Source organism: Gigantopelta aegis, chromosome 8 (genome assembly GCF_016097555.1).
Source record: "Gigantopelta aegis isolate Gae_Host chromosome 8, Gae_host_genome, whole genome shotgun sequence".
Classification (NCBI taxonomy): domain Eukaryota; kingdom Metazoa; phylum Mollusca; class Gastropoda; order Neomphalida; family Peltospiridae; genus Gigantopelta; species Gigantopelta aegis.
This window is the reverse complement of record NC_054706.1, coordinates 53,125,030-53,142,923: the sequence shown is the minus strand read 5'-3', so window position 1 is coordinate 53,142,923 and position 17,894 is coordinate 53,125,030. Positions and strand designations below refer to the sequence as shown.

General features: G+C 35.7%; 1 protein-coding gene across 2 annotated transcripts in view; it reads right to left on the bottom strand.

The window, feature by feature from the left end:
- The window catches only part of LOC121379029 (microsomal triglyceride transfer protein large subunit-like), a 56,830-nt gene extending 38,952 nt beyond the window's left edge, over positions 1–17,878 (bottom strand). For both annotated transcript variants that reach the window (XR_005958798.1, XM_041507471.1), the window contains exons 1-8: positions 17,449–17,878; positions 10,371–10,555; positions 9,254–9,463; positions 8,003–8,122; positions 7,422–7,561; positions 5,420–5,508; positions 4,313–4,389; positions 467–627 (exon numbers count right to left, since the gene is read on the bottom strand). Coding sequence is in view for 1 of the 2 variants with exons in the window: in XM_041507471.1 (XP_041363405.1) it covers positions 467–627; positions 4,313–4,389; positions 5,420–5,508; positions 7,422–7,561; positions 8,003–8,122; positions 9,254–9,463; positions 10,371–10,555; positions 17,449–17,509 (1,043 nt within the window). In the remaining variant the exon portion in view is untranslated. The remainder of the gene's footprint in view (positions 1–466; positions 628–4,312; positions 4,390–5,419; positions 5,509–7,421; positions 7,562–8,002; positions 8,123–9,253; positions 9,464–10,370; positions 10,556–17,448) is intronic.
- Positions 17,879–17,894: the final 16 nt, after the last annotated feature.

The window sequence follows — 17,894 nt, the reverse complement described above, 5'->3', positions numbered from 1 at the left end:
CTCAAACTGACTGCACACCAGGCAAGCATTTTACCACTGGGCTACGTCCAGCCCACGTGCTTACAATGAATACAAGTAGGTTCTTGTTTTATTCAATCTTATGAACTGGAGAATCCACAAAATCTAGTCAGTTGATTTTTGGCAAATAGATGACAGAGACAGATGATTTACACAAAGACAGCAAACTTTTTGGCAAAATCCGCCTGGCTTAACATTATGAAGTGTTCACTTCAACTGTATGTATTCAATTACACTGGTCATCCTCTAAAGATTTCCATTATTTAAAAAAAAGTCTGTTCTAGCAAATTAAATTATTTAGCTACAATTTTTTAATAGATATATAGAATTTAATATAAAGGATAATACATAATTTTGGCAGGATACCACCATTATGCAACTTTAAGCTGACAATTTGTAATCACATCTTGGCTCTTTGTGAAGAATAAAGTATTTAACAGTAACTCACACAATTAAATATGAATCTTTACTGGTCAGTACTTCAGCTATGGTATCTTTTCCTGAATTCCTGAAGCTTCTCAACATTTTTACAAATGCTTTAGCTGAAGGCACAGTAGCTAACTGCTCTTTCTTCAAATCATCATGCAGTTTGGGTATTAATTTCAGTGGCTGAAACACAAACATTTAAAAATCTTACTTTTTCAACAGATAAATCTGCCATATATAGAAAATCAAATAAATATATTTAAAGTTGAGATTTTGCCTAGGATATAATATAATGAAAAAATCAATTTCATGATGTTCATGTTCTTTTTGTGTGGGTTTTTAATTTAATTTAAACTATTATATGACCGTTTGAATACAACTACTAGTATGTAGGCATACACAAACATCACTTCTAAATTTTAATTCATATACCGGTAGTTAATATGTTATAAAGAGAAAATAAATTCACTGGTCTTGGTGACCTAGTGGTTCAGCCATTAGGCCAAATAAAATAAAAAGAGTTGGTGATCGTCCTTTTGATCACACAAATCAGGGTAGGTGGGGAGGTTTTTTTTTTTTTAAATTCTGTGAAAAACCCTGGAGACCATTTTGTTTGCGGGTGATCATCCTTTTGATCACACAAATCAGGGTAGGTGGGGAGGTTTTTTTTTTTTTTAAATTCTGTGAAAAACCCTGGAGACCATTTTGTTTGCGGGTGATCGTCCTTTTGATCACACAAATCAGGGTAGGTGGGGAGGTTTTTTTTTTTTTTTTTAAATTCTGTGAAAAACCCTGGAGACCATTTTGTTTGCGGGTGATCGTCCTTTTGATCACACAAATCAGGGTAGGTGGGGAGGTTTTTTTTTTTTTTTTAATTCTGTGAAAAACCCTGGAGACCATTTTGTTTGCGGGTTATCGTCCTTTTGATCACACAAATCAGGGTAGGTGGGGAGGTTTTTTTTTTTTTTTTAATTCTGTGAAAAACCCTGGAGACCATTTTGTTTGCGGGTGATCGTCCTTTTGATCACACAAATCAGGGTAGGTGGGGAGGTTTTTGTTTTTTTTTTAAATTCTGTGAAAAACCCTGGAGACCATTTTGTTTGCGGGTGATCGTCCTTTTGATCACACAAATCAGGGTAGGTGGGGAGGTTTTTTTTTTTTTTTTAAATTCTGTGAAAAACCCTGGAGACCATTTTGTTTGCGGGTGATCGTCCTTTTGATCACACAAATCAGGGTAGGTGGGGAGGTTTTTTTTTTTTTTTTTAATTCTGTGAAAAACCCTGGAGACCATTTTGTTTGCGGGTTATCGTCCTTTTGATCACACAAATCAGGGTAGGTGGGGAGGTTTTTTTTTTTTTTTAATTCTGTGAAAAACCCTGGAGACCATTTTGTTTGCGGGTTATCGTCCTTTTGATCACACAAATCAGGGTAGGTGGGGAGGTTTTTTTTTTTTTTTTTAATTCTGTGAAAAACCCTGGAGACCATTTTGTTTGCAGGTGATCGTCCTTTTGATCACACAAATCAGGGTAGGTGGGGAGGTTTTTTTTTTTTTTTTAAATTCTGTGAAAAACCCTGGAGACCATTTTGTTTGCGGGTGATCGTCCTTTTGATCACACAAATCAGGGTAGGTGGGGAGGTTTTTTTTTTTTTTTTTAATTCTGTGAAAAACCTGGAGACCATTTTGTTTGCGGGTGATCGTCCTTTTGATCACACAAATCAGGGTAGGTGGGGAGGTTTTTTTTTTTTTTTTTTTTTAATTCTGTGAAAAACCCTGGAGACCATTTTGTTTGCGGGTGATCGTCCTTTTGATCACACAAATCAGGGTAGGTGGGGAGGTTTTTTTTTTTTTTTAAATTCTGTGAAAAACCCTGGAGACCATTTTGTTTGCGGGTGATCGTCCTTTTGATCACACAAATCAGGGTAGGTGGGGAGGTTTTTTTTTTTTTTTTTTAAATTCTGTGAAAAACCCTGGAGACCATTTTGTTTGCGGGTGATCGTCCTTTTGATCACACAAATCAGGGTAGGTGGGGAGGTTTTTTTTTTTTTTTTTAATTCTGTGAAAAACCCTGGAGACCATTTTGTTTGCGGGTTATCGTCCTTTTGATCACACAAATCAGGGTAGGTGGGGAGGTTTTTTTGTTTTTTTTTAATTCTGTGAAAAACCCTGGAGACCATTTTGTTTGCGGGTGATCGTCCTTTTGATCACACAAATCAGGGTAGGTGGGGAGGTTTTTGTTTTTTTTAAATTCTGTGAAAAACCCTGGAGACCATTTTGTTTGCGGGTTATCGACCTTTTGATCACACAAATCAGGGTAGGTGGGGAGGTTTTTTGTTTTTTTTAAATTCTGTGAAAAACCCTGGAGACCATTTTGTTTGCGGGTGATCGTCCTTTTGATCACACAAATCAGGGTAGGTGGGGAGGTTTTTTTTTTTTTTTAAATTCTGTGAAAAACCCTGGAGACCATTTTGTTTGCGGGAGTAGTAGCCAACAGTGCATGCGCCTGGATGTTGTAGTTCCTTCACTGGCCGCCAGATGGACCTGGTGATGGTTTAACCCATTATGGTGCTTATGAAAGTTGAATTGCTACTATCTCAACACATTTTTAACAGTTTTTAACAAAATAAAAAATAAAATAAATTCAGGGGCGGGCACATTTTTCAGGTATGGGCGGGGACGATCACCAAATCTTTTTTTTTTTTTTTGGCCTTAGCTTTAATGGTTCCATGTGGAAGTGTGAGGTCATTACATTGCTTTTTCTCTCACTAACCACCAACAATTAACCATAGATTAAAAAAATATAAAATATAAAATAAAAACAAACCCAAAAACTATTAACCATAAATCTGTGGCCTGGCCAGAGAGTGTAATAAAATGTGATTGAAACAAACTTGGATTATAAGCACAAAAATAATTTAAAATGACATGAAATTAGCAAGTACATACTTGACATACTTGCGACTTAAATTATATTAAAGCAAAAATAAAATGTGATTTTTTGGAGTGTTGGTAAAATATCTGTATATAGAGAATACTAAACGCGTTCCTGTGTGAGACCGTTTATATTACAACGAGTGTATTTTATTATCATTCATCACAAGTGAGTGATGTACGATTTAAAACACACGAGTTGTGATATAAACAGTCTCACATGGGAATGAGTATAGTATTTTATTTATTACACAGCACATCAATGAATAAAAATCATACAGTATAACTTCCAAAATAACTAAACAAGACTTGAAAATGCACAGGTTAAAGACTGGGAAAACGACGTCATGTTGTGGCTACCTCATTTAGCTATATCAATGAAACCTTGCATTCCTATGCCACACATCTATCAATGAAGTTTACACAAACAATATTATAAACATATTCAAGGCTAGACTCAATTATTAAAATATATATTTTGTTAAAAAATGCTGTTAACATTAATTATAAGAATTGACAGCAAGTATTTTTCCGATTTAAAAATATGAATCGAAAGAACCATGTGCACACTTTTTGCATAACATATATGCTGAGTTGTACTCTATGACACTGTTGCTCACGAGATCAGAGGTCATAACCTCTCAAAAGAGGTATTTTCACATATGAAGAGATGATAAATATCACACAGGTATCTCTTTTACCACTGTATAATAAAAAAAAGTGTGCAAAATGTGAGGTGTGATACATGTAGGTCATAGGATCAATCCCATGTAACAGACCATTGAATTATGTCTCATCCCCCATAATAATTATTCAAATAATACCTCAAAGGCATTTACATGGCAAAGTACCTAATATTCTTTTCCTATGATAAAAACACTTTGCACCAGTCTAAATGGTAACAGAATTATATGTGGATGAAGTACCAATGGGACTTACAGACTCACAATTTTCTGTGCAGTGTGTAGCTTCGGATATACTTGGCAGTAACGATGGAAGTAATGTGCTACCTGTTTCTGAAAGAAGACCAAATAGATCTGGAATGTCAAAATTTTAAACTAATTTTAGGTACAGCATTTAAACCGATTTCAAAATATAGTAAAACATTTGGTAAATTTGGTTTTAAAATGAGAAATCAAATTCGAATTGTTCTTAGTTGAATCAAATACATTAACTGTAGAGATGCATCCAGGCAGTGGCGTACCTAGGGTGTGGCAGGTATGGCATGTGCCTTGGCGCTAATTGAAGTGGGAGTGCCACTGTGCTGTTTGTATTAAGTCAGACGTTATCTAAAATATGGGTGTCAGATGTTTGGACAGGGGCTCAATTTCAGTGCTTGCCATAGGTGCTCTTTTCCATAGATACGCCACTGCATTCAGAAAATAGTATGCAGGAAGGACTAACAGGAAAATGACACATGAACAAGCTCGTCAAAAGGGCATCCCAATGCAACAAAAATTAAAACAAAAAAAATGGGCACTTGAATATTTTTAGGGATGATGAGCCACCTGGTACCCCCTTGGATCCACATCATATTGTTACCAGACACCATAGTGCTTATAAAACTTTTCAGAGTCTATACTCCAGAGTCTGAGACAGTAAATTAATGACAACGCCATACAAACTGTGTGTGTGTGATGTCATTAGAGACAGAGTCTGGACTCTAAAAGTTTTATTAGCATGGGCCCAGGGGTGTTGTAATTTCAGACTTTAAGAGTACAAAACATATCAAGTAAAAATTGTATCTACAATCAGGTGAGAAGATATTTAGAAAAAAGGAATTTGATTATTATGTGAATAACATTTTTAAGGTTTGAACTTTCCTTTGAATTAAAATAGAAATTTTAATTATATACAAACTCATACTGTGTCAATAAATATAAAAACATTTTTTTTTTTTAATATAACTAAAAATCAATCACTCCATTTCTGCTATGTACACACACACACACACACACACACACACACACACACACACACACACAGCTATTATTAACCACATCAAAAGAATGCAAACAGCACACAACAAAGCAAACAAACAAATACCTTTTTCTAAATATTTTATTGCCTCTTCCATATTTGCTGCTGTTATTGTAGCTGAATTATCTATAATGTTTTGAAACGTTAGATGCTGGCTGAGAACAAAAGAAAGAAAATGAAATGCACACATACACATACATGTACAAGCTTTGTTATCTTGTTATGAGCTGAAACATAAGTTTGTGAAAATAACACATTTAAATTATATGAAATTTTGATGTATAACAATTACCAAAATCAGATACACTCTTTAGTAGCAAAACAATGTCATATAATATTACTTGAATAAATTAATAAGTTCGCATTAAAAATAACCCATCTTTATAACAACCAAAAATGTTTGAATCTTCAGTTTTATGTTTTTTTTGTTAGTGCAAAGCCATTATAGTACTGGTAAGTCACATTTTATCATTTGGTATTCTATGTATGGTATCCACTGGTTACATTATAGGGCTATAAGACAAAGGGAAAACAAAAGTCGAATATGTGGAATGCAATACAATGGCATGATTTGTCATCCATCTTCAGCGCTGGAATTAAGATGCATAATGTTATTTTACATTATTCCTTAATCTCATTATCATCTAGTGTAAGTGTTGGGTACTTGGGTCCCGGTCGAGTTTGACCCTCAAGTACTCTAGTCCAATATTTTGGACTCGTGGAGACCCTAATTCTATGAGTGTGAGAGTGAACTAGTTTTACATGCCCCTATAGCACAAGGGTTTTAGATGTCTGTCCCAGAGTCTGGTCTCCCGCATAGCTGGGGATCTGACCTGGGACAGATGTTCTATGAAAATACAATACTAATGAAATTAATGTATTCAGTTAAGTTAATAATTAACTAATTCCCATACAAAAAAAACCCAAACCACTAATTAATACTGTATAATTTATTATTGTTAAATTACTATACATGCTAACAGAAAACAGTAGCATGTAGAGGACACCAATTGCTCATGGATACTGGAAATCAATTCACTATAATTATGGTTGTACTAAATTTAGTTGAAAGCATTCACTAGTGCTCACTCTTCACGAAATACAAGTTTACAGTTTTAATTAAATATTTTTGCTCACAGTAAAAACAATTTTTCTAACTCAGTGATGATATTCATGTTCGTCAAGACATTACTACATGGATTATAAACTTTTATTTGGAATACACTACCATTTGAAGAATGTTTTTACCAAATTTGTAAGTCTGTCAGATAGCAATTTGAGAAAACAAGCAATTATAACATCAGGTATAACATCATGTATATAACACTAATATGATATATACATGATGTTATCATTTGAAGAATGTTTTTACCAAATTTGTAAGTCTGTCAAATAGCAATTTGAGAAAACAAGCAATTATAACATCATTAATATGATATATACATGATGTTATAATTGCTTGTTTACATTATAAAGAACTAATCTACTCCACCATACAGGTAGTACTAAACCAAATAACTTCTGGCTGGGTCAAAGTTCGAGGTGCACCAAACTTTTGATAAAGAAGTTAACACCATAAGTCCTGTGATTGGTTATAAATGTGAGTGTGTTGATTGTAAAAAGAATTAGTTTCATCTGGGCTAAAAACATATGAAATTTTATTTCATCTAGTACCGCTGTGTCAAGTAGCCTTGTGCTTGAAACATGTATGGGGTACCTGTGAAAAAAAGTACTCAAATTTTGTGCGAAACTAAGGGTGTTGTAAAAACATCTGGTTATACCGAAAATGAGCCAGGAAAGATACCATTTTCTTTAGTTAATACTTTGAGGTAGGGGTTGGAATACTGACATTTATGGGTCATAGTTTGGTTGATATATTGCACAGTGTTTTTAAACACAAACGTTAACATGATCGCCTATGGGATTTTATTTGGTATAATATAACCTACAAGAGGCTTTAGCCTTGCATGATGTATCAAACAAGACATTTTTGTGTTTTACTATATTTTTTTCAATTTTAGTTTTAACGTGTTTTGTAAAAAATCCCAAACAATCTTCAGTTGCTCACCTGACTGTGGCTTCTCCATTAAGATCTGTTCTTATATCAAGAAAACTTTTGACTGTATTAGTTCCCGTGACACTCTTTATAATGTCTTCTTCCATGGTATATTCCTGTGTTGTGATGCTCAGCACATTAACACCTAAAGCCTGTAGGTAACACAAACAAGTATTAAACAAGAGATAAATATATATGGCAACAGACATGAATACAGTACTTGTATAATAAGTAAATTATATTTATAAAAAAACCCACAAAAAATCCTTCATTAAGCAGAAAAAAGTGCTGGATTTTTTTTAATAATGTGAAAAACATTCTTCCAGTACAGTTTTGATGTACACAGAATTTAAGTTAAAGTTTAATTTGTTTGACGACACCATTAGAGCACACTTATTCATTAATCATTGGCTACTGGATATCAAACATTTGGTAATTCTGACATAAAGTCTTAGATCTTTTATATTTATTTTCCCACAGACAGAACACCACATACCATGGCCTCTGCCACACCATCCATGGGGCATGAGCTAGAATGGGAAAAACCCCAATCAGAGAATGGGTCCACTGACAGAACTAGGTATATTTCTTACCTTATTAGTATTGGAGTACTGTCCTGCTATCTCCAGATTCTTACAGTCTGTCTTTGTCTTCGTTACTGTTGACGATGTAGGTCTGGTGTACTGAACTGAGCACTCACCTGATATGTCAACCTGAAAAAGGATAAAAAAGGGATGGAAAGTTAAAGTTTGTTTTGTTTAACGACACCACTAAAGAACATTGATTTATTAAGTTTGGGCTACTGGATGCCAAACATTTGGTAATTTTGACATTATTATATATAGTCTTAGAGAGTAAACCTGCTACATTTTTATTTAGTAGCAAGGGATCTTTTATATGCAGGATAGGACAGGATAGCACATACCACAGCCTTTAATACACCAGTTGTGTGTACTGGTTGGAACAACAAATTGCCCAGTGGACCCATTGATGGGGATCATACTTTACCCCCGACAGAGGGATGAATGCACAAACTGATGTATGAACCAATGGACAACTGGATTATTAACTAGCTGGATGGTTAAATGGATGGATGGACAATGGATTTATGGAAGGGGTGATGGATGTACCTATACATATATATGCATGGACGGATGGATGGTTGGACAATCAATTGAGTGGATGGATGGATGGATGGATGGATGGATGGATGGATGGTGGTTGGACAATCAATTGAGTGGATGGATAGATGGATGGATGAATGAATAGATGGATGATTGGATGGATGGTTAGACAATCAATTGAGTGGATGGATGGATGGATGGATGGATGGATGAATGGATGGATGGTTGGACAATCAACTGAGTGGATGGATAGATGGATGGATGAATAAATAGATGGATGATTGGATGGATGGTTAGACAATCAATTGAGTGGATGGATGGATGGATGGATGGATGGATGAATGGATGGATGGTTGGACAATCAACTGAGTGGATGGATAGATGGATGGATGAATGGATGGATGAATGGATGGATGGATGAATGGATGGATAGATGTATGGATTAATGGATGGATGTTTGGACAATCAATTGGGTGGATGAATAGATGGATGCATGGATGGATAGACAATCAATTGGGTGGTGGGATGGATGGATGAATGGATGAATGGATGAATGGACAATCAATTGGGTGGATGGATGGATGGAAAGACGGACAAACAGACTGATGGATGGATAGATGGACAATCAGATGGGTGAATGGAAAAAGGGATTAAAGGACTGATGAACTGATGATGTATGAACTATTTTTGCTTCTAGACATTCGATTTAAAAAGCCTTACCTCTGTCCTTTCCCCTGGTTCATCTTGGACTTGGAACAAAGAAATTATTCCTTTCTTGATGTTTGAACAAAATGCCGGATCAGACTGTGGAATAAATATTTTACCAACAGAATTTTTTTCAAGTTGGAAGTAAATTGAATGCTTCAGTAATGATCCCAATGGCTTTTCATGGTTTTCTCTTGATGCACTCACAACTTTGGCCGAGTTCAGCTAGAAAAAAAGATAAGAAAATAACACCCAGAACAAAATGATAAAAACTTGAAGTATACATGGGTATGTTAATTAATTAATGCAATTAATTCAGTCAGCATCCAAACTCCATTCCAATATTTATTTACATGCTTATATACCACTAGGGTTTCAAGAATGCTCTCCAAACTCCAATCAAGACAGATATCAATTAACAATGGGGAGATAACTTTGGACAACCTAAATACTTGACACACAATAATTCTTGTGTATTTTCTATTAATTTACAACAATCACATTGAATCCCTGTTTATTCATAGTGACCATTAAACACTCTCCAATATGAAGTTTGAATAGTCTCCTAAGTGACCCCTGAACATTTTCAAAAATGACAAGACTATGTTAACAGTTGATAGGAAATGGCAAGTATGATGCACAAATAGTTGGAGAGGCAAAAACTTTGTTTTGTTTAATGACACCACTAGAGCACATTGATTTATTAGCCATCGGCTATTGGATGTCAAACATTTGGTAATTTTTACATATAGTCTTAGAGAGAAAACCTTTTACATGTTGTCATTAGTAGCAAAGGATCTTTTATATGCACTGTCCCATAGGCAGGACAGTTAAAAGGGTGCAATGACATAAATTAAGATGCTGGGAGATACCCCCACCCCTCCCCCCAAAAAAGCCCCCAAACAACAACAGGGGCGGCACAAATAGTATGGCCATGGCCGTACCACTTTTGTGTGTGTCTGTGTGTGGGTTATATTTGCTATATCTGTGAAAATGTTGTTACAAGTAATTTGAAAGATGCGTCTGGCAACCAAGAGCCGTACCACTATTTTTTACACTGTGCCGCCCCCGCCCCCCCCCCCCCCCCCCCCGCCCAAAACAATAACAACAACAAAATAGATTAAGATCTTACCTTGAGTTTAAACAGCTGTGAATCTGCATCCTGGTATATCGGTGATACATCAACATCAAGGGTGATGTGTAGACCTGCATCTTTCTGGGCTTTTGTCAGCTTGCGACTGTTTAGATCATTGAATAACACTGCTGACGAGTATATATATTTGTATGTTTTTCCAGTCTGGTACTTCAGTGCCGAACCTGTAGCAGACAAAGAGTTAATATAGAACTTAAGTGATTTCCCTAGAAATTTGGTAAGGCATGGTAGACCAAACACTTTTGGGGCATTTTCACCATTTTCGTGGCACTCGTTTTTCATTAAAAATAAACAAAAATTAATTGAAATAAATATTAATGTAATTTATGTGCTTGCTTTAATAAAGGAATGGCAAAAGATATAAAAGGCATATTTTATTAATTAATAATACCTTTTTGGATGTTTCATAAAGGCAATTTTAGAATTAATTAGTGAAAAAGGCTTGTTTAAAGCCGCACACCCTAGTTCCATCCAGCGAAAATAAATTATAATTTGGTTAATCTACAAACCTGTAACACACTTAGATCCGTTTTTATCAAATGGAGTGAAAAAGCAGGTTTTATATCGATAAATACCTTGGGAATCCCCATGTCCCAATTGCTTGAAATAATTTTGAAAGTTAGTATTCTGATGTCACCAGTAGATGTCGCTCGAAGCACAACAATGCCTACGTCACGACAAATTTCACAGAGTGCGCACAGACTTGGGTGCGTTCTTTTCACCTCTCCTGGACATGTTCCAACTGTTCTGTCCTGGTTGTATCCCCTCTCCAGATATCGTAAGACTTAGCAAAATTATTGGTTTTAAGGGTTTTAACGTTTTGTATTGAGACACTTACTTGTCTGAACTTTATTGTTAATGAAAATGTTCACGAATTGTGAAGAAAAATCTCAATACAAATGAACAACAAATTGGATGTTGATTGCGCGAACCGTGCACGAGAAAACAAACCGAACCAAAATGATAACGGTCAAGTGGTATACCAACGTCTGTGACATTGAAATGAAAATATCCCGTCTAAAAATAGATTAGACCTTGTCTGCTCAACGTTTTTTTTCTCAAATAGGCGTTCGTTTTTAAGAAATAAGAAAAATGCATTTTGTGGTATTACAAAAACCAGGATTACCAGAAAACACTTCAGGTGAATGGAAATGTATATTCTAAATAATAAACGGTAAGTAAAGTGCAATTTTATTTGTGAAAAAGTGGGTTTAATAGCGAAAAACAACGCCGTAATGGTTAACAACTAGCCGTAACTAGGGTGTGTCCCTTTAATCTCAGGGCAGCATGGTGCTGATTAAGGCAAAATGGTGCTAGACTACTGAGGCATGGTGCTGCACCATGCTAAAACAAGCTTGGGAAACATTAGAATGTTGACAGGCTTGATCAATTTGCGGGGTCGGGACATAGCCCAGTGGTAAAGCATTCGCTTGATGCGTGGTCAGTCTAGGATCGATCCCCGTTGATGGACCCATTGGGCTATTTCTCGCTCCAGCCAGTGCTCCACAACTGGTATAACAAAGGCCATGGTATGTACTATCCTGTCTGTGGGATGGTGTATATAAAAGATCCCTTGCTGCTAATCGAAAAGAGTAGCCCATGAAGTGGCAACAGTGGTTTTCCTCTATCAATACCTGTGTAGTCTTTAAACATATGTCTGACACCATATAACTGTAAATAAAATGTGTTGAATGTGTCGTTAAATAAATATTTCCTTCCTTCCTTCTTTGATCAATTTGCCCTCCCCAATCCACCCACTAAACCATAAATTTGTATCATTAAACACAGGCCTCTGAAAATTACAAGAATGGTCATTCCATTCGTGCGTTGCTCATGTAAATCTAATTCTGCATGACCTAGTTTTGGTTTTCACAAAATTTTGAGCACCATTTACATGAATATAACGGAAAGAAGGAAGGAAATGTTTTATTTAACGATGCACTCAACACATATATATATATATGGCATCAGGCATATGGTCAAGGACCACACAGATATTGAGGAAGGAAACCTGCTGTCGCCACTTCACAGGCTACTCTTTTTGATTAGCATCAAGGGATCTTTTATATGCACCATCCCACAGACAGGGTAGTACATACCACAGCGTTTGATGTACCAATCTTGGTGCACTGGCTAGAGCGAGAAATAGCCTAATGGGGCCACTGACGGGGATCGATCCCAAACCGACCTCGCATCAAGCGAGCGCTTTACCACTGGGCTATGACTCACCCCGAATATAACGGGTTACACAAAAAGGAAATGGGTTACATGGATTTATTTCAGCGTAATCGATAAATGGTTCATGCAGATTTTCAATTCTCAGACCAGAGGCCTGAAACAGACATCTACCTGAAAATAATTGAGGTGAGTGATTAACTGCTCTCTTAAAGGGACAGACCCTAGTTTTTTTCAAACACTACAGCATGTGTTTCACTATTAGAGCTGTTTATTATCACTGAAATCAAACATTACTTATATTTTATTGTTTAGATTATCCATTTCCGTACAACCGAAGAGTTTCTGGCCATCCTGCTGTTTCTAATATCACAAAATGCATTTTTCTTATTTCTAAGAACGCACGTGCGTCTGAGAAGTAGTGGCTATTGATTTGAGTTCTAGACAATTTTTTAAGGATAGTTTCCAGTTTTAACATTACAGACTCTTCTTTCACTCTGTTATGACTTTATCCAAATGTGTTACAGGTTTGTAGATTAACTAAACTTAGTGTTCATGCTTACGTGTTGAAACTAGGGTGTGCACCTTTATCCAAATGTGTTACAGGTTTGTAGATTAACTAAACTTAGTGTCCATGCTTACGTGTTGAAACTAGGGTGTGCACCTTTATCCAAATGTGTTACAGGTTTGTAGATTAACTAAACTTAGTGTCCATGCTTACGTGTTGAAACTAGGGTGTGCACCTTTATCCAAATGTGTTACAGGTTTGTAGATTAACTAAACTTAGTGTCCATGCTTACGTGTTGAAACTAGGGTGTGCACCTTTATCCAAATGTGTTACAGGTTTGTAGATTAACTAAACTTAGTGTCCATGCTTACGTGTTGAAACTAGGGTGTGCACCTTTATCCAAATGTGTTACAGGTTTGTAGATTAACTAAACTTAGTGTCCATGCTTACGTGTTGAAACTAGGGTGTGCACCTTTAACTTAGAGGGGTGGGACGTAGCCCAGTGGTAAAGCGCTCACTCGATGCACGGTCGGTCTGGGATCGATCCCCGCCGGTGGGCCCATTGGGCTATTTCTCGTCACAGCCAGTGCACCACGACTGGTATATCAAAGGCCGTGGTATGTGCTATCCTGTCTGTGGGATGGTGCATATAAAAGATCCCTTGCTGCTAATCAGAAAGAGTAGCCCATGAAGTGGCGACAGCGGGTTTCCTCTCAATATCTGTGTGGTCATTAACCATATGTCTGATGCCATATAACCGTAATTAAATTGTGTTGAGTGCATCGTTAAATAAAACATTTCTTTCTTTAACTTAGATTATGAAGAGCCATTTAAGATATTACCATATTGAGCATTGATATTTAATAATTTTGTAGTAAATTTGTTTTAATTCACATGCCTTGAACTAGTCTCAAGGGACAGGGCCATACCCTGATCAAAATCTGGGGGTGGGGGCACTACTTTTTATAAACAAATAAAACAATATACAATTATACTGCCCTTGAGGGAGTGATGGCGAGCCAATGTAATATCTCTTCTTAAATGGCAATGTCTTTTTTATTTGCTTGGTTATTCCTTGCCAAACATTGTTATGTATAATTCTACACTTCAGTTTTTATCATGCTCAAAGCCCTTTTGTCCCAATGCAGGTGCGGATGCAAGATTTCTGAAGGCATGTGTGTGTGTGTGTGTGTGTGTGTGTGTGTGTGTGTGTGTGTGTGTGTGTGTGTGTCAAATGTGATGACTGATCTCTCCTTTAACACAGAACAGTTAATAAAATCACATTTCCCCTTAAAGGTTATGGTCGGTTTTCAAAAAGGGGTGGGGGTCTGGACCCCATACACCCCTGGATCCACTACTGCAATACACCAAAAATCTCCTGGAAATCTACCATTATACCAACACCTTTTTATTAACAACAACATGGAGGATTTTATGGCTAATAGTTAGTTTTGAAAGAAACCAATTTCAAAAAATAGAAGAAAAATATACATCTATCTAAAATAAAGCTGAAAGCGTAATTCCTTCACACCCACCCACTGCCTTCCCCAACCCCTAGCTACTAGTGACATTCCTGCATGTGTTGCAGTGTGAACAAGCAACCTTGATAAGTACATCAAGTTGAGTACTTCAATATTTAATAACATGTTGCTGCACATAACCAGTTGTTATCAGGAAATATGTCCAGTGCTGACAGCTAGGTCAAACATCATTACACATTGACATGCTGGTAGTAGAAAAAGGGATGTTACAGCTAGATAACAACATGAGAGTGGTGAAAGGCAAGGTTTTCAAGTATACACCACCTACAGAATAAAATAAAATAATTTGCTCTAACAATAATATATCTTTGAATTCAATGCCTATTAATCAATGCACTCTTTTCTTTAATTATAAATCAAGCACCTGTTTTAAGAACAGAATTTTATAGCAGTTTTGCATATCAAGTACATTACATAAGTTATCAAGCAGATTACATGTCAGCTTGTTAGCATAATTGTCTAACTAATTTTTAGAGCTTTCATTCTTCTTGTTCAGATAATCTTTAAAGAATTAAAAAATGTTTGTGGAAAAATAAATTATTTCCATTCAACGGCATTGTTCTTAAAATCTCTAAAAATTAGTTAGACAATTATGCTAAGAAGGTGACAATAAGTTATCAAGTTGACTGAAATGAAACTGTTAAAAATAAACCTTCGATAACCTCTTCCAGACAAAACTATACTTAATTAATTTTGTAACATTAATAATCAATAAACGTTTGTGGGGAAATTACCTGTAAACTCAAAATATTTTAGGTAAATTATATTTTAAAAGTTTTAAGATCATATTTTGTTAATTTGGCCAATATTTCTGATGCCCATCTCAAAAACTTTGCATAATAACTAAACAAAAAGTATTCATTTTTTTTATTCAATATATAAGGCCAAACAAAATAAATTTCTGGTCTCTGGTCTCTGATCATATAAATTTTTACCCTCGAGCATCAATATTTCATTAATTTTTTTCTCCTGCGGTATGACGTCGATTTTTACGGGACATAAAACTGCATTTGGAGTCAAAATTGTCTATATGCTGGCTTGGACCATTAGCTTTCTCTAATTTATCTCTAAAACATGTCCTGTTGTTCAGAATGAGTAGCATGGCTTGTTTTAAAAATATTTGTGGCCAAAGTCAAAGTAATAAAAATTAACCTTGGCTATACAGAAAATGCAGGGCTAGCTCTGGCACAGCACAATATTTCGCCAAATTCTCTATTAAATTTGAAAAATTGCAAATATCAACAGTTTATTTTCTTTAAAATGTCAATTATTAAATGAAATTATTTCACCAAATTAAAATAAAATTTGCCAACTGCTTTAAAAATTTGCAATTGGCGAATTTGGTGAATGCCAGAGCTAGCCCTGAAATGTAACAAAAAATATTTAGATATGTACCAAGGCAAGGGAGGGGGCACCATGGTCACCTTAAAGCTTTTCTGCTTTTCTGTGCAATCCGCAAAAAAAGAACAAAAAAAAGAAGCTGCATCCCTGCATCAATTCGAGAACTTTGTTCTGACCAGAGACAGACTTCTTCTTTTTTTTGCTTTATTGTAACATTTCAGTAAAGATCAGAAGCGGATATAGGGGGGTGGCCCAGCCCCCCCTAAATTTTGCGATAGTTATAATTTTATTATATATTAATTTTCATTTTTTTTACGATCCCCCTCCAAACCTCCCCCAAAGTTCCCTTGGCATTCCACCTCATGTCACTGGGCCCTCCCTAAATGGATTTTCTGGATCCGCCACTGAAGATTTTATATTGAATTTCATGTCCACGAAAAAAATAAATAAAAAAATAACACCCAATATGTGATGTCACAGTTTGAATTTAAATTGCATCTCCACATTGAAAAAAACATGGATTATAATTAAATATCCATTCAAAATCTATATGCTATTTTATTTTTTTTACCAATGATTCTTAAGGAACTCAAAGTTTATGCCGAGTGGTGAAATGTTACAATTTATTAGAAAAATTAGAATTTAACAAACCAGAGGTCTAAATCACTAAACTCTCGCAACTTTGTGATCTCGCAGTGCAATGCTAAAAGACTTGCAAAGAGGATGCTTTGTTGTCTAGCAGTGCCTAAGAGAGCTTTGTGAATTAGTCTCCAGAATTGATCACACAGGTGACTGGGGGTGGGTGCATGGGTGAATGTTTTAGTATACACCCATCACCCACAAAATAATTTGTTTAATGATTTTATACACCCATCACCCATAAAATAACATTTTAACATTTTATACACCCATCACCCATAAAATAACATTTTATACAACCATCACCCACAAAATAACATTTTATACAACCATCACCCACAAAATAACATTGTATACAACCATCACCCACAAAATAAAAAATGTAATGATTTTATACACCCATCACCCATAAAATAACATTTTAACATTTTATACACCCATCACCCATAAAATAACATTTTATACAACCATCACCCACAAAATAACATTTTATACAACCATCACCCACAAAATAACATTGTATACAACCATCACCCACAAAATAACATTGTATACACCCATCACCCACAAAATAACACTTTATTTGAATTATGAATTTAAAAAACAACAACCTGCAGAAGACCTACTATATACAAACTAATATTGGAACTGACCCCTCTCCATGTAATCTGAAACAGCCTTTGAATACTAGGCCTACTACTGACGTGTCCTGTGGCACTTTTTATCTCTAGTCTTCGACTTGCTTTTGCCATGTTTCACAGCACTTACGGTGCCAACGAAGTTCACCATATTAACATACTATTCTAGCTGATGTGTCTTTTGATATCTGTATAGTACGTATGAAATTACTCACAGTGGTAAAAGAAAAACGCCAAAGACACGAGAGCGGCGAGCGCACAAGACAGTTTCCCCATGGCTGCTGAAACAAGAGTTTAACGTCCTAGTTTCCCAAGTTGAAGTTCAGAACACATGACCAAAGTTCAGTACGGCATTCGCAGTCCAACAATAACGATAGACGTGTAAACCTTGTCCTCTGATTAAGCAGATTAACGCCATTGAGAGTGCGAACATCCATTCTGCTGCAATGACTCTTATCTTTGACACTTTGATCAGGATTTCCTGCATTAAGTAGGCATATTGTTTTAGATTATCGTAAGCAGATACCAAGCCTACAACTTTTTGTAAATAAAAAAAAAAGTCGTTTGTCAAAGGTATTCTTTCAAAATAAATAAATAAATAAATAAATGCAAAAGATTTTACGTGTTCAGTTTAACATCAAAGGAAAAACAAAATTATATC